This window comes from Salmo salar, chromosome 14, assembly GCF_965601325.2.
Source record: "Salmo salar chromosome 14, fSalSal1, whole genome shotgun sequence".
In the NCBI taxonomy this organism is placed as follows: domain Eukaryota; kingdom Metazoa; phylum Chordata; class Actinopteri; order Salmoniformes; family Salmonidae; genus Salmo; species Salmo salar.
In genome coordinates this window covers 59,332,125-59,355,603 of record NC_138304.1, presented here as the reverse complement: position 1 = coordinate 59,355,603, position 23,479 = coordinate 59,332,125, and the positions used below count along the sequence as shown (strand labels likewise).

General features: G+C 44.2%; 1 protein-coding gene across 1 annotated transcript; it reads right to left on the bottom strand.

Moving 5' to 3' along the window:
• Positions 1 to 1,851: 1,851 nt before the first annotated feature.
• Positions 1,852 to 4,206, bottom strand: LOC106569743 (neurogenic differentiation factor 6-B). The gene is made up of 2 exons (XM_014141323.2): positions 4,084 to 4,206; positions 1,852 to 3,772 (listed from the first exon to the last, which is right to left on the bottom strand). The coding sequence occupies exon 2, from the start codon at positions 3,765 to 3,767 to the stop codon at positions 2,433 to 2,435; it is 1,335 nt and encodes a 444-aa protein (XP_013996798.1). The 5' UTR covers positions 3,768 to 3,772; positions 4,084 to 4,206; the 3' UTR covers positions 1,852 to 2,432.
• Positions 4,207 to 23,479: the final 19,273 nt, after the last annotated feature.

Here is a 23,479-nt window from a genome sequence, read left to right as displayed (position 1 = left end):
TGTACATAAATAATACAAATGATTGAAATAATAATGTATATAATTGTAATATAAATAATACCCTGTTGATAGACGTGTGTGTGTGTGTGTGTGTGTGTGTGTGTGTGTGTGTGTGTGTGTGTGTGTGTGTGTGTGTGTGTGTGTGTGTGTGTGTGTGTGTGTGTGTGTGTGTGTGTGTGTGTGTGTGAATTGATAGATCATTTATCCCCTATCATGGGACAGTTACACATTACTGTACATAACCCATCACTCTTACCGTGTAGGACTACACAGGCCAAAGTCTATAGCCACTGTCTGATCAAGAGTTAACCCACAAATGCCGACAACCTGATAGCTGGTGTTTTTGCGGAGGTGTAACTGCCTCAGAGCTGTCACATCGGCGAGCGGCTGGCTGCTCATGTGGTTGTCACGACACTTCAGAAGGAGAAAGTGTAGCTAGGGGCTATATAGAGATAATGACACTCAAATAGAAAATCATAAAACAAGATAATAAGCATTTATATCAGCCTAATAAAGGTGTAGATTACATCACACATTCCAGTGTTTGAACAAGTCTACATGGGATTATTACTAATATCACTTGGCCCTTGGTAATGTCCTCCTTAGATATAATGCTGCTAGCCGCTTGCTGATTTGACAGCTGACACCGCCTAAATAAAATCAATGAAACTGCTACGCAGTTGTCGGTTAACGCAGGTTAATCTAGCCCCACGTATTGCTTATAGAGGTTTTCTAACCTCAATGGGACTGCCTGGATAAATAAAGGTTAAAGTAAAAATAATAACAATACCGTCCACAGCCCAAAGCCCATAATCATGGTCCCCGTACCGGTGCATATCTGGCCTCAACAACTCTGTCAACGTAAGGCTTAGAAATATCCATACATAACGCTTAGAAAAAAACCTTCTGGATAGAACCAAAAAGGCTATTGCTTGCTTCATATATGGCACACCTAAAGGTTCTGTACAGAACACTTTTGTAGGGTTGTTTGATCAGAACCCCAGGGGTTCTTCTTCACTAAAACAAAATTGGTTCCATATAGAATACTTGGGTTCCATGTAAGGTTCTATCTAGAACACTTGGGTTCCATAGAAGGTTCTATATAGAACCTGAAGGGTGTGCTGTACATAAAGCTTGCATATAACCCTTTTTGGTTATATCCAGAAGGTTTTTTTCTAAGAGTATATACTGTATTCTGATGGACCATGGCTCACGATGTTATGATGTCCTTCAGTAATAATAGTGACGATGGAGGTGATGATCAATATTGGTGATGATTTACAGAACGACAGTCACTCAATACTGCACCGAAACATTTTCACAAAATGATATCATTCACATTCATTTTTAAATACATTATTAAGACAAAATAAAATGAAGTAGGCCTATTCGTAAACGAATGGATCATAATTTTTTCATATACATTAATCGATCACATTCCCCTTTTTTTTTTACTTCACTGATTTAAATACAAATGCATTTTCCTTTGACTTTTATACATTTGAAGAGTTAATTTGATTTGAGCACACTTTGAGCTAATTACCTGCTGCTTTGAGGCTTTGGCACGATGACATAATTAATGAGCCTTATTTAAACACCTATATCCAACTCGCACCCAGTCAGCAGAAAGGTCTATAGCATTATAAAGACGTTTCTTATGTGGGACTAAATCAGTATTTAACATGTTTTTTTTATCTCCAGAATCTCCCAAATCTTTATTTATTATTATTATATATTATATTCCTATAGTACGGATATTTCTGGCATTGCGTCTCTTTATAGAAGATTGTTGCAGGTCTCCTCACGGCGATTGGAAAACAAATCAAATGAAACATAATTCCCTGATGAGATGATAATTCGTGTTTGCTTTTTACCCTGATAATCTACACCGCTTGTCATCTCCAAGTTTCCATAGAAATTGTATTAATATGATTCAGTAGCCTAGTTGTTTATTAGCTATAGATATAGGCCCAATTTGAAAAACACAATAGAAAATATTTGTACACAACATTTGCAATCAAACCAGTGTCAAATTCCCTGTGACAAACTGCTATATGTTAAGGTCAATAAATAAACAAATAGTTACATAGATAATTCAATACATAGGGAAGAAATGAATAAATTCATAAACTCATCAATTAATAAATTGCATTTTAAACACTTGCATTGGCACAATGTGCTTTTTCCACTGGTGATCTGTCTAAGTGTGTGTGTGTGTGTGTGTGTGTGTGTGTGTGTGTGTGTGTGTGTGTGTGTGTGTGTGTGTGTGTGTGTGTGTGTGTGTGTGTGTGTGTGTGTGTGTGTGTGATGAATAGTAACAGGGGTAATATAACCTTTTAACTGTTCTATTAATTATGGCTCTGCCTACTGGCTCTGAGTCCCAGCCTGGTAGCTTTGCCTACTGGCTCTGAGTCCCAGCTTGGTAGCTCTGCCTACTGGCTCTGAGTCCCAGCCTGGTAGCTCTGCCTACTGGCTCTGAGTCCCAGCCTGGTAGCTCTGCCTACTGGCTCTGAGTCCCAGCCTGGTAGCTCTGCCTGCTGGCTCTGAGTCCCAGCCTGGTAGCTCTGCCTGCTGGGTCTGAGTCCCAGCCTGGTAGCTCTGCCTGCTGGCTCTGAGTCCCAGCCTGGTAGCTCTGCCTGCTGGCTCTGAGTCCCAGCCTTGTAGGTCTGCCCGGCAGACCGAAGGTGTAATTCATAGTGTAACCGGCCCTCTGGCGAGACCCGGTACATGGATGCCGAGCTGAGGGAGCCGTGACCGGGAACAGAACTGTATCTCATCCCGTAGTGGCTGCTCTTCCCGTACTCCTCTGGTTCGTCGTGTTTCAGAGAGAATATCCCGTTAAAGTTCAGAGGAGGGCTGATCTGTCCGTCTAGGTGTCCCTCCCTTCCTCCCTCAGGAGACGTGTGGTCATAGTACGGCTCGTACTGGCCACCGTAGCTGTAGTGCCGGCTATGGTAGGATGGCTTGGCGCTGTCCAGGGTGCTGCAGCCTTGTCCAGGGGCCGTGCCCAGATCTGCCCCGGGGTAAGGGTACATGTTGTCATAGTGGGTCGTACTACCGGGGTACGTCACCTCTCCGTTGTGGTCCGTGAGGAAGGACCTGGCTTTCAGCTGCAGACAGCCAGCCACCAGGTTGGTCGTGGGCTGGGATAGGCCCTTACACAGAGTTTGAACGAACCCCAGCAGGTCCGGCTTCTTGCCCGCAGACAGCGTCTCCGACAGGGCCCAGATGTAGTTCTTAGCCAGGCGCAGAGTCTCTATTTTGGAGAGCTTCTGGGTCTTGGAGTAGCAGGGCACCACCTTTCGGAGGCTCTCTAACGCGTCGTTCAGACCGTGCATCCTGCTGCGCTCACGGGCGTTTGCCTCGTGACGACGCACCTTGACCCTCTCCTGTCTACCTTTAGTCGACTTCTTTCTCCGTGGTCCTCTCTTTCTGGGGAGGCCGTTTTCATCCTGCTGGTTGTCGTCCTCTCTCTCTTCTTCTTCCTCATCCTCTCTTTCTGAGATGTCACCCTCCTCCGGGTCCGATGTGACGTCCTGGCCGTGTATTGGGTCTGGCTCCTCCTCGCCCTCTCTCTCCGGGTTCAACGTGACGTTCAGGCTGTGTATCGGGTCTGGCTCCTCCTCGTCCTCTCTCTCCGGGTTCAACGTGACGTTCAGGCTGTGTATCGGGTCTGGCTCCAGGTCCGGTAAGCTCCCACGGGGGTAGTTGGCTCCAAACCGGGGCTCATACGTCACATTTGGTTCTTCATACGGTAGAGTCAACATGATTCCTATAGACCACAACTCCCAGTTAACACACACGCAAGCAACGCAGTCAACACATAAACTGTTACAACGGCCACACTATGTATAGCCTGTCAATGTCACATTTTCGTGTGCCTCTCCTATATATGGAGAGTCTGGAGAGATGTTGTGTTGCCTTTTTGGCAAAACCAAGGCCAAAGTCACATGCTCCAGCAATCAACATTTCTGAATACATTTGTTATAAATATATCTATGCTATTTAGTGACTAAAACTATTAATAGAACACCATGCATATGATAGGTGAAACAATCCGTATGCCAAGACAAGTCTCCTCACCTGAATGTATGTCAGCGGGCAGTGTGCATGTTCTCTAGCATCTCCCTTCTCTCTGTTCTGTGCCACCTTCTCCTCTCCTCTCTCCTCCCCTCTCTTCTCTTGCAAACAAAATGACAGAATCATTCCTTTACTGGTGTCTTTCTCTCTCTCCCCCTCACTCACACTCTCTCTCTCTCCACCTCTCTCTCCTTCTCCCCCCTCCTCTCTCTCTCTCTCTCTCTCTCTCTCTCTCTCTCTTTCTTTGAGAAATGACACTCATGCCAACTGCCAGAGCGGGTACCCATGCCATCTGCCGCTGCCATCTCGTGGCAGGGCGTAGTCACGTGGCTCCCGTCTCGTGGGACCTCCATCCCGCGCTGATCCTCTGGCGTCTTGGTAATGGTCACCGGGAGGCTCACGCTTAACCGTCAAACAGGCAGCCCAGGGAAGGATAACAACTCATATAACTGTCCTCCAGATCAGAAAGACGGCGCAATGCTTTATGGCTGTTTAAGGTAATATATTGTATTTAGGTTGGCAACAAGTAGGTCCCAAAACACTGTTTAATATATATTATTTATCATCAGTAAATCCATGGATAAGATATGAATGTGATGGAATATATTGAAGGAAATCAGTGTAGCTTCTGAACAATGCAGAAGCATTAGTTATGTGCCCTTTGTGGCAGAGCTGTCATTTTCAACTGATGCAATTGAACCTGCTGTAAAATGTATTTTCTAATTTGGCCCCTGAGTGCTATTGTATTAATATAATAGAATAGAGTAACATGAAGTTAACTGAATGGAATAGAGAAACATGAAACAGATACAGCTATAGGGACCACCAGATACAGCTATAGGGAACACCAGATACAGCTATAGGGTACAGCTATAGGGACCAACAGATACAGCTATAGGGACCACCAGATACAGCTATAGGGTACAGCTATAGGGTACAGCTATAGGGGCCAAGAGATACAGCTATAGGGACCAACAGATACAGCTATAGGGTACAGCTATAGGGACCACCAGATACAGCTATAGGGTACAGCTATAGGGTACAGCTATAGGGACCACCAGATACAACTATAGGGACCACCAGATACAGCTATAGGGTACAGCTATAGGGACCACCAGATACAGCTATAGGGTACAGCTATAGGGACCACCAGATACAGCTATAGGGACCACCAGATACAGCTATAGGGTACAGCTATAGGGACCACCAGATACAGCTATAGGGTACAGCTATAGGGACCAATAGATACAGCTATAGGGTACAGCTATAGGGACCAACAGATACAGCTATAGGGACCAACAGATACAGCTATAGGGACCACCAGATACAGCTATAGGGTACAGCTATAGGGACCACCAGATACAGCTATAGGGTACAGCTATAGGGACCACCAGATACAGCTATAGGGACCACCAGATACAGCTATAGGGTACAGCTATAGGGACCACCAGATACAGCTATAGGGTACAGCTATAGGGACCACCAGATACAGCTATAGGGACCACCAGATACAGCTATAGGGACCACCAGATACAGCTATAGGGTCCAGCTATAGGGACCACCAGATACAGCTATAGGGACCACCAGATACAGCTATAGGGACCACCAGGTACAGCTATATTTTTTCAGAATATTGGTAAGAAAATATCGACAGAGTAACAAGCCACAAACGAGTTTGACAACAGATAGTCAAAACAGACATATTTCTGTCTCTAAAAATCAATGTTCTATCCAAACATTTGTAAAATATAGAAAGTGATTCACTTGAAAATGCCCAATAAAACGAAGTCGTTGTATCAGATCTTTCAGCACTCAGAAGGAGTGGATGCTAGACATGAACCTGACTGAGTTTATGTTTTACACAGTTGAGAAAAAAACAACTTAAATGTAACATATTTGAACCAAAAGTTATATTCTAACCAAAAGTCAAATTTTATCTTAATCTATCAGGCAGATGGAATTGACCGTTTTTTGTATTCGTATTTGTATTTATTATGGATCCCCATTAGTTCCTGCCAAGGCAGCAGCTACTTTTCCTGGGGTTTATTTTGGATCCCCATTACTTCCTGCCAAGGCAGCAGCTACTCTTCATGGGGTTTATTACGGATCCCCATTAGTTCCTGTCAAGGCAGCAGCTACTCTTCCTGGGGTTTATTACGGATCCCCATTAGTTCCTGCCAAGGCAGCAGCTACTCTTCCTGGGGTTTATTACGGATCCCCATTAGTTCCTGCGAAGGCAGCAGCTACTCTTCCTGGGGTTTATTACGGATCCCCATTAGATCCTGCCAAGGCAGCAGCTACTCTTCCTGGGGTTTATTACGGATCCCCATTAGTTCCTGCCAAGGCAGCAGCTACTCTTCCTGGGGTTTATTACGGATCCCCATTAGTTCCTGCCAAGGCAGCAGCTACTCTTCCTGGGGTTTATTACGGATCCCCATTAGTTCCTGCCAAGGCAGCAGCTACTCTTCCTGGGGTTTATTACAGATCCCCATTAGTTCCTGCCAAGGCAGCAGCTACTCTTCATGGGGTTTATTACGGATCCCCATTAGTTCCTGCCAAGGCAGCAGCTACTCTTCCTGGGGTTTATTACGGATCCCCATTAGTTCCTGCCAAGGCAGCAGCTACTCTTCCTGGGGTTTATTATGGATCCCCATTAGTTCCTGCCAAGGCAGCAGCTACTCTTCCTGGGGTTTATTATGGATCCCCATTAGTTCCTGTTAAGGCAGCAGCTACTCTTCCTGGGGTCCATCAAAAATGAAGGCAGTAATATACATTATAATACAATTTTTAAACATGAACATACATTTTACTACAGATTTCACAATACATTAAGTCCTCAGGCCACTACTCTACTACAACACACTATCCAGGTGTACGTGTGTATAGTGTGTTTTACATTTTTTACCTTTCTTTAACTAGAAAACTTGTTAGGGATAGGGTCCTTTTTTCTCAATTTCCACCTGACTGACGTGCCCAAAGTAAACTGCCTGTTGCTCAGGCCCTGAAGCCAGGATATGCATATAATTGGTACTATTCGAAAGAAGACACTTTGAAGTCTGTAGAAATGTTAAAATAATGTAGGAGACTATAACACAATAGATATGGTAGGAGAAAATCCAAAGAAAAACCAACCGGAATATATATTTTTTTGAGAGCCCATGCTCTTCCAATGGAACATATAGGGAAATAATTTAATCTAGCTCCCAGTATGCAATTCCTATGGCTTCCACTGGGTGTCAGTAGTCTTTGTTCAAGGTTTCAGGCTTGTTTCTTCCAAAACGAGGAAGAAATATTAGTTTTACCACAGGGACACAGACTTGGAAATTCGTGTATGCACGCGCGATGGAGGGCACGCAGCTGCTATTATCGTTTTCCTATTGAACATACTTTCCGTATGAAATATTATAGTTTAATTACATTTTAGGATATCTGAGAATTGAATAGGAACGTAGTTTGACTTGTTGAAACAAAGTTTTGGGGTAGATTTTCGGATTCCTATCTTGGCATGTTGAACGAGTGGATTACTGAAATCGATGGCGCCAACTAAACAGACTTTTTGGGTTATAAAGAAGGATTTTATCTAACAAAACGACACTACATATTATAGCTGGGGCCCTTTGGATGACAAATCAGAGGAAGATTTTCAAAAAGTAAGTGAATATTTAATCATTATTTGTGAATGTATGAAACCTGTGCCTGTATTATATTTTGATGTTGGGCTGCGTCCTCAAACAACCACATGGCATGTTTTCACTGTAATAGCTACTGTAAATCGGACAGTGCAGTTAGATTAGTACCTAAATGTTTAATATCCATCATTTTTATGATTATTTATTTGAATTGCGTGCCCTCCAGTTTCATCGGAAGTTGACCATAGCCTTAAGAAGTTTTAAGAACAAATTGTTATTTTCAATGACAGCCTCCCGGGGGTCAGTGGGTTAACTGCCTTGTTCAGGGGAACAGTGGGTTAACTGCCTTGTTCAAGGGAACAGTGGGTTAACTGCCTTGTTCAGGGGAACAGTGGGTTAACTGCCTTGTTCAGGGGAAGAACAACAGATTTACACCTTGTCAGCTCGGGGATTTGATCTTGCAACCTTTCGGTTACTGGCCCACCGCTCTAACCCCTAGGCTACCCTGCCGCCCCTGTATAGTATGTATTTTTATTTATTTATTTATTTCACCTTTATTTAACCAGGTAGGCAAGTTGAGAACAAGTTCTCGTTTACAGCTGCGACCTGTCCAAGATAAAGCAAAGCAGTGCGACACATACAACAACACACATGGAGTAAAACAAACATACAGTCAATAATACAGTAGAAAAATAAGTCTATATACAATGTGAGCAAATGAGGTGAGATAAGGGAGGTAAAGGCAATAAATAGGCCATGGTGGCGAAGTAAATACAATATAGCAATTAAAACACTGGAATGGTAGATTTGACAGTAGGTGAGTGTGCAAAGTAGAAATACTGGGGTGTAAAGGAGCAACATAAAAAAAAAATACAATAGGGGAAGAGGTAGTTGTTTGGGCTATTTATAGATAGGCTATGTACAGGTGCAGTGATCTGTGAGCTGCTCTGACAGCTGGTGCTTAAAGCTAGTGAGGGAGATATGAGTTTCCATATATATATATATATATATTATATAGTATATAGTATAGTATAGTATGTGTATAGTGTGTATGTTATGTGTGTATAGTGTGTATGGTGTGTACAGTGTGTATAGTGTGTATGTTATGTGTGTATAGTGTGTACAGTGTGTGTATAGTGTGTACAGTGTGTATAGTATGTATGTTATGGGTGTACAGTATGTGTATACTGTGTATGTTATGTTTGTTTAGTGAATATGAGATTAGAGATACAGTGATAGAGGATAGAGAGACAGTGATAGAGGGTAGAGAGACAGTGATAGTGGGGTAGAGAGACAGTGATAGAGGGTAGAGAGACAGTGATAGAGGGTAGAGAGACAGTGATGGAGGGTAGAGAGACAGTGATAGAGGGGTAGAGAGACAGTGATAGAGGGTAGAGAGACAGTGATAGAGGGGTAGAGAGACAGTGATAGAGGGGTAGAGAGACAGTGATAGAGGGGTAGAGAGACAGTGATAGAGGGTAGAGAGACAGTGATAGAGGGTAGAGAGACAGTGATAGAGGGTAGAGAGACAGTGATAGAGGGGTAGAGAGACAGTGATAGAGGGGTAGAGAGACAGTGATAGAGGGTAGAGAGACAGTGATAGAGGGTAGAGAGACAGTGATAGAGGGTAGAGAGACAGTGATAGAGGGGTAGAGAGACAGTGATAGAGGGTAGAGAGACAGTGATAGAGAGACAGTGATAGAGGGTAGAGAGACAGTGATAGAGGGGTAGAGAGACAGTGATAGAGGGTAGAGAGACAGTGATAGAGGGTAGAGAGACAGTGATAGAGACAGTGATAGAGGGGTAGAGAGACAGTGATAGAGGGGTAGAGAGACAGTGATAGAGGGTAGAGAGACAGTGATAGAGGGGTAGAGAGACAGTGATAGAGGGTAGAGAGACATTGATAGAGGGGTAGAGAGACATTGATAGAGGGGTAGAGAGACAGTAATAGAAGGTAGAGAGACAGTGATAGAGGGTAGAGAGACAGTGATGGAGGGTAGAGAGACAGTGATAGAGGGTAGAGGGTAGAGAGACAGTGATAGAGGGTAGAGAGACAGTGATGGAGGGTAGAGAGACAGCGATAGAGGGTAGAGAGACAGTGATAGAGGGTAGAGAGACAGTGATAGAGGGTAGTGAGAGTTTGACCTTAAGTAGAACGTTGCTGAACATGAAGTGCAGCATGTTTATGCAGCAAGACAATGATCCAATACACACAATCAACTCAAGATTTTTTTTAAAACACAAAGCAGTTCCTCCACAGCGACATGAGAGACTGATTAACAGCTACAGGAAGTGTTTGGTTGGAACATTGCAGCTAACGGTGGCACAACCAGTTATTGAGTGTAAAGGGACAATTACTTTTTCACACAGAGGAATTGTGTGTTGCATAACTGTGATAATTAAATAAATAAAATAAGTATACATTTTTGGGGGGTTATTTGTAAAATCAGGTACCCTTTATCTAATATTAGGTTTTGGTTGAAGGTCTGATTACATTCAGTATAAAAAAATATATAGAGAAAATAGAGGAAATCAGAAAGGGGACAAATACTTTTTCACGACATTGTAAGTCAATAAGTGATCCTTTTAGTCAAAGTATGATTTATTTGTGACAAAATCGAACTACCCGCTTCGTGCAAATTCGTGCCAATGACGTATATTACATTTTTCGTTTTTATTTCAGGGTTTTATTTGATTTTATTTTATTTACCAGCGTGGCATTGTTTATTAATCAGAAACACCTGCAAAGTTCACGAGTCACGACTGACTGAGCTGAGCAACATAATAGATTTGGCTGCAGCAAAGATGGTGGATAAATGAAGCGAGTTCATCAGGCTGTTGACCATTGAAAGAAATGGTCAGTTGAGGTCTACTTAACGGGGTGGGTCTCCAATAGACACCAATGCAATATAATCTGGGTCTAGTCTACTTTGTTAATTGACTTTCATTGAACCAGAAAATACCAGCGGGGGGGGGTTCTTGCTTCCTCTTCCGTCTCTGGCTACAGCTTTTTGCTGAATCCTACACTTGACTGCCTGAGCCATGGAACCAATTAACATAGGGTGCCGACTAATGTTTTGGCACCTCCCCTTTTTACCAAGCCATTTATCATAATCAATTGGATCATTTGTAAAATGTCACTTCTTTTTTAGCTAGTCTGCATTAAAAAAAATATATAAGCATTTTATAAATAGTAAAATTGTTCCAAGATAAATGCTGTTGACCACTAATGTTTTAGGTAAATTAGTTTTGCATGGCCCGTTGCCCCAGGTGGGCAAGATGTGCTCATTTTCAACCATTCCATTCATCCAAAAAACAAATCTCCATCTCCATTGCTTCACTAGTTAGGCTATCCATATTACCAAACCGTTCAATAGCTAGGCTATCCATATTACCAAACCATTCAATAGCTAGGCTATCCATATTACCAAACCATTCAATAGCTAGGCTATCCATATTACCAAACCGTTCAATAGCTAGGCTATCCATATTACCAAACCATTCAATAGCTAGGCTATCCATATTACCAAACCATTCAATAGCTAGGCTATCCATATTACCAAACCATTCAATAGCTAGGCTATCCATATTACCAAACTGTTCAATAGCTAGGCTATCCATATTACCAAACCGTTCAATAGCTAGGCTATCCATATTACCAAACCATTCAATAGCTAGGCTATCCATATTACCAAACATTAAATAGCTAGGCTATCCATATTAGCAAACCGTTCAATAGCTAGGCTATCCATATTACCAAACCGTTCAATAGCTAGGCTATCCATATTACCAAACCATTCAATAGCTAGGCTATCCATATTACCAAACCGTTCAATAGCTAGGCTATCCACATTACCAAACCGTTCAATAGCTAGGCTATCCACATTACCAAACCGTTCAATAGCTAGGCTATCCATATTACCAAACCGTTCAATAGCTAGGCTATCCATATTACCAAACCGTTCAATAGCTAGGCTATCCATATTACCAAACCATTCAATAGCTAGGCTATCCATATTACCAAACCGTTCAATAGCTAGGCTATCCATATTACCAAACCATTCAATAGCTAGGCTATCCATATTACCAAACCATTCAATAGCTAAGCTATCCATATTACCAAACCATTCAATAGCTAGGCTATCCATATTACCAAACCGTTCAATAGCTAGGCTATCCATATTACCAAACCGTTCAATAGCTAGGCTATCCATATTACCAAACCGTTCAATAGCTAAGCTATCCATATTACCAAACCATTCAATAGCTAAGCTATCCATATTACCAAATCGTTCAATAGCTAGGCTATCCATATTACCAAACCATTCAATAGCTAGGCTATCCATATTACCAAACCGTTCAATAGCTAGGCTATCCATATTACCAAATCATTCAATAGCTAGGCTATCCATATTACAGGAGCTCATATTCTTTCTATTTCTACGGCGGATTCGCAATTTAGATAGTGTTGTAGTGGACAAAATATTAGGAACACCTGCTCTTTCCATGACATAGACTGACCAGGTGAATCCAGGTGAAAGCTATGATCCCTTATTGATGTCACTTGTTAAATCCACTTCAATCACTGTAGATGAATGGGAGGAGTCAGGTTAAAGAATAATGTTTAAGCCTTGAGACAGTTGAGATATGGATTGTGTATGTGTGCCATTCAGAGGGTGAATGGGCAAGACAAAATATTTTTGTGCTTTTGAAAGGGGTATGGTAGTAGGTGAAAGGTGCACCGTTTTGAGTGTGTCAAGAACTGCAACGCTGCTGACTTTTTCACACTCAACAGTTTTCCGTGTGTATCAAGAATGGTCCACCACCCAAAGGACATCCAGCCAACTTGACACAACTGTGGGGAACATTGGAGTCAACATGGGCCAGCATCCCTGTGGAACGCTTTCGACACCTTGTAGAGTCCATGCCCTGATGAATGGAGGCTGTTCTGAGGGCAAAAGGGGTGCAACTCAATATTAGGAAGGTGTTCATAATGTTTCGTGCGCTCAGTATATAGCTAGCTAGTTTGCTGAAATAATAACAGAGAGAATAAAGAGTATAGCTATTTGATGTCCAAATGCATGTCCAAATATTAATGACGTCTGGAATCCGACACAGTTTCACTGGACCTCACAGTAAAATGCTGAATACAACAGGTGTAGTAGACCTCACAGTGAAATGCTGAATACAACAGGTGTAGGTAGACCTTACAGTGAAATGCTGAATACAACAGGTGTAGTAGACCTTACAGTGAAACGCTGAATACAACAGGTGTAGTAGACCTTACTGTGAAATGCTGAATACAACAGGTGTAGTAGACCTTACAGTAAAATGCTGAATACAACAGGTGTAGACCTCACAGTGAAATGCTGAATACAACAGTTGTAGTAGACCTCACAGTGAAATGCTGAATTCAACAGGTGTAGTAGACCTCACAGTGAAATGCTGAATACAACAGGTGTAGTAGACCTCACAGTGAAATGCTAAATACAACAGGTGTAGACCTCACAGTGAAATGCTGAATACAACAGGTGTAGTAGACCTTACAGTGAAATGCTGAATACAACAGGTGTAGTAGACCTTACAGTGAAATGCTGAATACAACAGGTGTAGTAGACCTTACAGTGAAATGCTGAATACAACAGGTGTAGTAGACCTTACAGTGAAATTCTGAATACAACAGGTGTAGTAGACCTCACAGTGAAATGCTGAATACAACAGTATACAATACAATACACCTCACAGTGAAATGCTTACTTATACTACCATTCAAAAGTTTGGGGTCACTTAGAAATGTCCTTGTTTTTTTGTCCATTAAAATAACATCAAATTGATCACAAAAACAGTGTAGACATTAATGTTGTAAATGACTATTGTAGCTGGAAATGGCTGATTTTTTATGGAATATATACATGTCACGCTCGTCGTAAGAATGAGGAGACCAAGGCACAGCGTGCGTAGAGTTCCACATGTTTAATAAAGGAAACTCACCAAAACAACACAGAACAAACGAAACGTGAAGTCATGGAGTGCATAACCTGCACCTACACATAAACAAGATCCCACAACTCAAGGAGGGAAAAAGGGCTGCCTAAGTATGGTTCCCAATCAGAGACAACGATGGACAGCTGCCTCTGATTGGAAACCACACTCAGCCAAAACAAAGAAATAGAAAAACTAGATTGCCCACCCCATATCACACCCTGACCTAACCAAACTAGAGGAAAATAAACGTTTCTAAGGTCAGGGCGTGACAGTATCCCCCCCCAAAGGTGCGGACTCCCGGCCGCAAACCTGAACCTATATGCGAGGGTCCGGGTGGGCATCTATTCTTGGCGGCAGCTCTGGTTCAGGGCATAGCCCCCACTCCACCCGCTGATCCCCCTCGCATCTGTGTCGCTGGAGGAACCAGACCGTGGATCATCGCCGGAGGCTCTGAACTGCTGACCGCCGCTGAAGGCTCTGGACTGCAGGCCGCCGCTGAAGACTCTGGGCTGCAGGCCGCCGCTGAAGACTCCGGGCTGCAGGCCGCCGCTGAAGACTCCGGGCTGCAGGCCGCCGCTGAAGACTCCGGGCTGCAGGCCGCCGCTGAAGACTCCGGGCTGCAGGCCGCCGCTGAAGACTCCGGACTGCAGACCGCCGCTGGAGACTCCGGACTGCAGACCGTCGCTGGAGGCTCCGGACTGCAGACCGTCGCTGGAGGCTCCGGACCGGGGGACTTCGCTGGAGGCTCCGGACCGGGGAACGTCGCTGGAGGCTCCGAACCGGGGGACTTCGCTGGAGGCTCCGGACCGGGGGACTTCGCTGGAGGCTCCGGACCGGGGAACGTCGCTGGAGGCTCCGAACCGGGGGACTTCGCTGGAGGCTCCGGACCGGGGGACTTCGCTGGAGGCTCCGGACCGGGGGACTTCGCTGGAGGCTCCGGACCGGGGTATTCGCTGGAGGCTCCGGACCGGGGGACTTCGCTGGAGGCTCCGGACCGGGGGACTTCGCTGGAGGCTCTGGACAGGGGGACTTCGCTGGAGGCTCCGGACCGGGGGACTTCGGTGGAAGCTCCGTGCCATGGATCATCGCTACAGGTTCCGCACCATGGATCATCACTGGAGGCTTCGTGCCATGGATTATCACTGGAAGCTCCGGGCCATGGATTATCACTGGAGGCTTTGTGCCATGGATCATCCCTACAGGCTCCGGGCCATGGATCATCACTGGAGGCTTCGTGCCATGGATCATCACTACAGGCTCCGTGCCATGGATCATCACTGGAGGCTTCGGACCATAGATCATCACTGGAGGTTTCTTTCGTGGAGCTGGAACAGGTCTCACCGGACTGGGGAGACGCACTGGAGACCGGGTGCGCAGAGCTGGCACATGGTATACTGAGCCGTGGAGGCGCACTGGAGGTCTGGAGCTTAGGGCTGGCACAACCCGTCCTGGCTGGATGTTTACTTTAGCCCGTCAAGGGCGGAGCGCTGGCACAGGAAGAACTGGGCTGTGCAGGCGCACTGGCGACACAGTGCGCAGAACTGGCGCAGGATATACTGGGCCGTGGAGGCGCACAACCCTTCTTTGCTGGATGCTCAACCCAGCTCGACAGCTGCAGGGCGCGGGCACAGATCGCACCGGCCTGTGAGTGCGCACTGGCGACACAGTGCGCATCACCGCATAACACGGTGCTTGCCTCATCACTCGCTCCCCACGGTAAGCACGGGGAGTTGGCTCAGGTCTCCACCCTGACTCTGCCAAACTCCCCGTGTGCCCCCCCAAATATTTTGGGGGGGCTGCGTCTCTGGCTTCCTTCGTTGCCGTGCTTCCCGATCTCGTCGCTGTTCCTCCCTCGCTGCTTCCACCTGTTCCCATGGGAGGCGATCCCTTCCGGCCTAGATCTCCTCCCACGTCCAGGATTCTTTGCCATCCAGATGTCCTCCCATGTCCACCTCGTCTTCCTCGTAGGCGCACGCTGCTTGGTCTTCTTGTGGTAGGATCTTCTGTCACGCTCGTCGTAAGAATGAGGTGACCAAGGTGCAGCGTGCGTAGAGTTCCACATGTTTAATAAATCAAACTCACCAAAACAATACAGAACAAACGAAACGTGAAGTCATGGAGTGCATAACCTGCACCTACACATAAACAAGATCCCACAACTCAAGGAGGGAAAAAGGGCTGCCTAAGTATGGTTCCCAATCAGAGACAATGATGGACAGCTGCCTCTGATTGGAAACCACACTCAGCCAAAACAAAGAAATAGAAAAACTAGATTGCCCACCACACATCACACCCTGACCTAACCAAACTAGAGGAAAATAAACGTCTCTAAGGTCAGGGCGTGACAACATATGCGTACAGAGGCCCATTTTCAGCAACCATCACTCCTGTGTTCCAATGGCACATTGTGTTAGTTAATCCAAGTTGATCATTTTAAAAGGCTAATTGATCATTAGAAAACCCTTTTGCAATTATGTTAGCACGGCTGAAAACTGTTGTCTGATAAAAGAAGCAATAAAACTGTCCCTCTTTGGACTAGTTGAGTATCTGGAGCATCAGCATTTGTAGGTTTGATTACAGGCTCAAAATGGCCAGAAACAAAGGAATTTCTTCTGAAACTCGTCAGTCTATTCTTGTTCTGAGAAATGAAGGCTATTCCATGTGAGAAATTGCCAAGAAACTGAAGATCTCGTACAATGCTGTGTACTACTCCCTTCACAGAACAACACAAACTGTCTCTAACCAGAATAGAAAGAGAAGTGGGAGGCCCCAGTGCACAACTGAGCAAGAGGACAAGTACATTAGAGTGTCTAGTTTGAGAAACAGACACCTCACAAGTCCTCAACTGCAGCTTCATTAAATAGTACCCGCAAAACACCAGTCTCAACGTCAACAGTGAAGAGGCAACTCCGGGATGCTGGCCTTCTAGGCAGAGTTGCAAAGAAAAAGCCATATCTCAGACTGGCCAATAAAAATGAAAGATTACGATGGGCAAAATAACACAGACACTGGACAGAGGAACGGGAAGACAGCTGTTTTATGGCGGTCGTAAAATACTCTGCCTCTATGCTCTGTAGTGTTCAAGATTGAAATGTAAACTTTGGAACACAGAGAGACACTTGGACATCAAAAGTTTGAATAATTAAACCATATTTCTATTTTTGAGAATATGGAAATAGTTGGTTGACACCTAAGGGACAGTCATGTCAAGTGTGTTTCATTTGGTGATCTCATGAAGGACAGGAAACACACATTACTGTGTCTTTGGTTGTGTACACTTATTAATTATGGAGTTTACATCAAAATGTTGTGATTAAATATGAAACTATTTGTTAAAAGATGTAATGTGATGTTAGCCTTCTAAATGAGAGTTTTCATATAAAGTTGAACTAGTCAGTGGCCACGCCCCCGTGAGTACAGACATTTACATCGGCGTCATGGAGTATAAAACAACCCGTGACAAAATATTACACCAGAGAACATGGAGCTGTCGCTACATGTTGAAATGGTTGGCAACTCTACCAAAGGACAAGAAATGGCTAAGAAATCTACAAACTAAAGAACAATTATTCAGGCTGCAGCTGTTTAAATATTTTAGACTGGTAAACACAACCTATCTAAAAATATTTCCGAACGGTACTCTAAAGTATCTATTCTAACAACCTACGACTTTGATCTCTGGTGGACAAACCAGAGGTTCTCTGTCCACTGACTATACAGCAGACGGACCGGCAATCGCAGAGAGGGACAACAAAGGCAGACACTCGTAAATATGTCAATTGCAATTTATTTTCGAATGAGAGGTTGTTCATGTTCAAAGTATGTAGTGAATCCTTTCTGAGTTTCCCGCTCTTGAACAGCCTCACTCCTTTCCTTTGTCTACCAAGCTGTCATATCGGCTTTGCCCACTAGGGACTTTCCTATCATGATAGTAACCAATGTATGACCTATTGTGTGTGTGTTTTTATGTAATTCTGTGATTTGAGTTAGTAAATAAATAATTAAATACATTTGTATTTATCGCTGATTCATGATCTATGCTAGGGTTCGTCCAGATACACAAGTGTTTTGCGACATTCAGAATATGACTGATGAGGTAATAAAATTCATTAATAAGCGACTGTTTTGATAAGATATAAAAATATCCGAAGAGTTATTTTAGGGAAATAGTAACTCTGTAACAACATTTTCCTGTGGTGCCCCAACTTCCTAGTTAATTGAAGTTACATGATTAATTTAATCGCATAATTCAATTAGACAGAGAATTGATTTGATAATATACAGTCTTTACATTTAATGATAGTCAATGACATGACAGCAGGAATCAAGAGGATAGAACGATGGTCAGATTTGCCAAATGGGGTGTGAGGGAGAGCTTTGTATGCGTCTCTGTGTGTGGAGTAAAAGTGGTCTAGAGTTTTTTTCCCTCTGGTTTGACATGTGACATGTTGGTAGAAATTAGGTAAAACTGATTTAAGTTTGCCTGCATTAAAGTCCCCGGCCACTAGGAGCGCCACTTCTGGATGAGCATTTTCTTGTTTACTTATGGCCTTACACAGCTCGTTGAATGCGGTCTTAGTGCCAGCATCGGTTTGTGGTGATAAATAGATGGATAAGAATAACATAGATGAGAACTCTCTTGGTACAGTGAGGGAAAAAAGTATTTGATCCCCTGCTGATTTTGTACGTTTGCCCACTGACAAAGAAATGATCAGTCTATAATTTTAATGGTAGGTTTATTTGAACAGTGAGAGACAGAATAACAACAAAAGAATCCAGAAAAACGCATGCCAAAAATGTTATAAATTGATTTGCATTCTAATGAGGGAAATAAGTATTTATTACACATTTATATTACATATGTGGTGTTCTGGTCCACTGGACCCCCCTACACATTTATATTACATATGTGGTGTTCGGGTCCACTGGACCCGAGGGTAATACAAGTGTGGAAAAGTTTGTGAGTGTAGGTGAAAACAAGTAAAAATTAAACAAAAAGGTTTGCTGTGTGCCTTCACTCTGTCCTCCTCCTCCCTGGGGCTGTTTCAACAGAGCACCAAGAACCCGTCTGTCTCCCTACCTGTCTGTCTCCCTACCTGTCTGTCTCCCTCCCTGTCTGTCTGTCTCCCGCTTTTCTCGCACTCTTTACCCTTTGTAGTGTGTGAAACTACACAATGTCTTGCGGGAACCTGTATAATGTTATTACAATACATTATTTCGATACGTTGTATAAAATGCAGTATTTTTCCCACACTCTACCACAGCCAGGTGCAAATTGGGGGAGGGGCACACAATCAATCAGTATGGCAAAGACTATCTCTTGCTCAGAGGGCCTTGGAAAGCATCTTTGTAGAGTGAGAAGATAGTGTGGCAGGAGCGTCTTCCACTTTGGAAGATGACGAATTTTCCGAATATGAGGATCATGTTGCTAAATCGAATCCACTGAGCTGACAAGGTAAAAATCTGTCGTTCTGCCCCTGAACAAGGCTGTTAACCCACTGTTCCTAGGCCGTCATTGTAAATAAGATTTTGTTCTTAAATGACTTGCCTAGTTAAGTGTGAACTCTAAATAAATCAAAGTGACAGTGTCACCAGCAAAGCACCCCCACACCATCACAAGTCCTCCTGCATGCTTCACGGTGGGAACCACAGATGCAGAGATCATCCGTTCAAATTCCTTCACCACAGGTGAAGTAGACCTTACAGTGAAATGCTTACTTACGAGCCCTTAACCAACAATGCAATTTAAAAAATACGAATGAGAATAAGAAATAAAAGGACAAGTAATTAAACAGCAGCAGTAAAATAACAATAGCGAGGCTATATACAGGGGTTACTGGTACAGAGTAAATGTGTGGGGGCATCGCATAGTTGAGGTAATTGAGGTAATATGTACATGTAGGTAGAGTTATTAAAGTGACTATGCATAGGTAATAATAAAGAGTAGCTGTGGCATAAAAGAGGGGGTGGGGGTGGGCAATGCAGTCTGGGTAGCCATTTGATTAGATGTTCAGGAGTCTTATGGCTTGGGGGTAGAAGCTGTTAAGAAGCCTCTTGGACCTAGACTTGGCGCTCCGGTACCGCTTTCTGTGCTGTAGCAGAGAACAGTCTATGACTAGGGTGGCTGGAGTCTTTGACCATTTTTAGGGCCTTCCTCTGACACCGCCTGGTATAGAGGTCCTGAATGGCAGGAAACTTGGTCCCAGTGATGTACTAGGCCGTACGCACTACCCTCTAGTGCCTTTGCGGTCAGAGGCCGAGCTGTTGCCATACCAGGCGGTGATGCAACCAGTCAGGATGCTCTCGATGGTGCAGTTGTATAACTTTTTGAGGATCTGAGAACCCATGCCAAATCTTTTCAGTCTCCTGAGGGGGAATAGGCTTTGTTGTGCCCTCTTCACGACTGTCTTGGTGTGTTTGGACCATGATAGTTTGTTGGTGGACACCAAGGAACTTGAAGCTCTCAACCTGCTCCACTACAGCCCCGTCAATGAGAATGGGGGTGTGCTCGGTCCTCCTTTTCCTGTAGTCCACAATCATCTCCTTTGTCTTGATCACGTTGAGGGAGAGGTTGTTGTCCTGGCACCACACGGCCAGGTCTCTGACCTTCTCCCTATATGCTGTCTCGTCATTGTCAGTGATCAGGACTACCACTGTTGTGTCATCGGCAAACTTAATGTTGGTGTTGGAGTCGTGCCTGGCCGTGCAGTCATGAACAGGGGTACAGGAGGGGACTGAGCACTCACCCCTGAGGGGCCCCTGTGTTGAGGATCAGCGTGGCAGATGTGTTGTTGCCTACCGTTACCACCTGGGGGTGGCTCGTGAGGAAGTCCAGGATCCAGTTGCAGAGGGAAGTGTTTAGTCCCAGGGTCCTTAGCTTAGTGATGAGCTTTGAGGGCACTATAGTGTTGAATGCTGAGTTGTAGTCAATGAATAGCATTCTCACATAGGTGTTCCTTTTGTCCAGGTGGGAAAGGGTAGTGTGGAGTGCAATAGAGATTGCATCATCTGTGGATCTGTTTGGGCAGTATGCAAATTGGAGTGGGTCTAGGGTTTCTTGGATAATGGTGTTGATGTGAGCCATGACCAACCTTTCAAAGCACTTCATGGCTACAGACTTGAGTGCTACGGGTCGGTAGTCACTTAGGCAGGTTACCTTCGCCTCCTTGGGCACAGGGACTATGGTGGTCTGCTTGAAACATGTTGGTATTACAGATTCGGTCAGGGAGGGGTTGAAAATATCAGTGAAGCTACTTGCCAGTTCGTCAGTGCATGCCTGGTAATTCGTCTGGCCCTGTGGCCATGTGAATGTTGACCTGTTTAAAGGTCTTACTCACATCGGCTGCGGAGAGAGTGATCACACAGTCGTCCGGAACAGCTGATGCTCTCATGCATGTTTCGGTGTTACTTGCCTCGAAGCGAGCATAGAAGTAATTTAGCTTGTCTGGTAGGCTCGTGCCACTGGGTAGCTTGCGACTGTGCTTCCCTTTTTGTAGTCTGTAATAGTTCCAGAGCTTCTGCGACAGGGCCTTCTGCGACAGGGCCTTCTGCGACAGGGCCTTCTGCGACTGGGCCTTCTGCGACTGGGCCTTCCGCGACAGGGCCTTCCGCGACAGGGCCTTCCGCAACAGGGCCTTCTGCGACAAGGCCTTCTGCAACAGGGATTTCTCCAGGGTTGCTCCTATGCTCTAGAACTCCTTCCCTCCAGCCATCTGTGGCTCGGAGTCATCACTGTCTTTCAGTCCCTCATAAAGCCCCACTTCTTTGACAAGGCCTACCCTGAAGCCCCCCCCCCCACTAAGATACTCCTCTCTCCTCTCTTCACCGTTCTGAGCAGCACCTACCCCTAACCCTTTCCCTAACCCATACCCTAACCCTTACCTTAAACCCTTACCCTAACCCTTTCCCTAACCCTTTCCCTAACCCATACCCTACCCCTTACCCTTACTTAAAGATGAGTCTTCAATAAAGACTTAAAGGTACAGCACTTTGTGACATCAGCTGATGTAAGAAGGGCTTTATAAATACATTTGATTGAAATTTGATTGAAAGGTTGAGACTGAGTCTGGGTCTCTCACATGGATAGACCATTCCATAAAATTGACACTCTATAGGAGAAAGCCCCAGCCGTATGCTTAGAAACTCTAGGGACAATAAGAAGGCCTGCGTCTTGTGACTGTAGCGTACGTGTAGGTATGTACGGCAGGACCAAATCGTAAAGAAAGGTAGGAGCAAGCCCATGTAATGCTTTGTAGGTTAGCAGTAAAACCTTGAAATCAGCTCTAGCCTTAGCAGGAAGCCAGTGCAGAGAGGCTAGCACTAGCGTAATATGATAAAAATGTTGGGTTCTAGTCAAGATTCTAGCAGCGATGTTTAGCACTAACTGAAGTTTATTTAGTGCTTTATCCGAGTAGCCGGAAAGTAGAGCAATAATGTAGTCTAATCTAGAAGTGACAAAAGCATGGATTAATTTTTCTGCATAATTTTTGGCCAGTAAGTTTCACATTTTTGCAATGTCACGTAGATGGAAAAAGCTGTCCTTGATATGTTCGTCAAAAGAGAGATCAGGGTCCAGAGTAACACTGAGGTCCTTCACAGTTTTATTTGAGACAACTGTACAACCATCAAGATTAATTGTCAGATGGAACAGAAGATATCTTTGTTTCTTGGCACCTAGAACTAGCATCTCTGTTTTGTCCAAGTTTAAAAGCAAAACATTTGCCACCATCCACTTCCTTATGTCTGATACACAGGCTTTCAGGGAGGGCAATTTTGGGGCTTCACCATGTTTCATCGAAATGTACAGCTGTGTATCGTCCGCATAGCAGTGAAAATTAACATTATGTTTCCGAATGACATCACCAAGAGGTAAAATATGTAGTGAAAACAATAGTGGTCCTAAAACGGAACCTTGAGGATCACCGAAATGTACAGTTGATTTGTTAGAGGACAAACCATCCACAGAGACAAACTGATATCTTTCCGTCAGATAAGATCTAAACCAGGCCAGAACTTGTCCGTGTAGACCAATTTGGGTTTTCAATCTCTCCAAAAGAATGTGGTGATCGATGGTATCAAAAGCAGCACTAAGGTCTATGAGCACGAGGACAGATGCAGAGCTTTGGTCTAAAGCCATTAAAAGGTAATTTACCACCTTCATGAGTGCAGTCTCAGTGCTATGATGGGGTTTAAAACCAGACTGAAGCATTTCGTATAAATTGTTTGTCTTCAGGAATGCAGTGAGTTGCTGCGCAACAGCTTTTTCAACATTTTTGAGAGGAATGAGAGATTCGATGTAGGCCGATAGTTTTTTATATTTTCTGGGTCAAGGTTTGGCTTTTTCAAGAGAGGCTTTACTACTGCCACTTTTAGTGAGTTTGGTACAGATCTGTTGGAAAGGGAGGCATTTATTATGTTCAACATAGGAGGGCCAAGCACAGGAAGCAGCTCTTTCTGTAGTTTAGTTGGAACACGGTCCAGTATGCAGCTTGAAGGTTTAGAGGCCATGACTGTTTTCATCAATGTGTCAAGAGATATAGTGTTAAAAAACTTGAGTGTCTCCCTTGATCCTAGGTCATGGCAGTGTTGTGCAGACTCAGGACAACTGAGCTTTGGAGAAATACGCAGATTTAAAGAGGAGTCCATAATTTGCTTTCTAATGATCATGATATTTTCATCAAAGAAGTTCAGGAATTTATCACTGCAGAAGTGAAAGCCATCCTCTCACAGGGAATGCTGCTTTTTAGTTAACTTTGCAATAGTATCAAAAATACATTTTGGATTGT

Excerpts from the sequence above, each read along its gene's own strand:
- LOC106569743 (XM_014141323.2), bottom strand. The coding sequence starts at position 3,767 with ATGTTGACTCTACCGTATGAAGAACCAAATGTGACGTATGAGCCCCGG.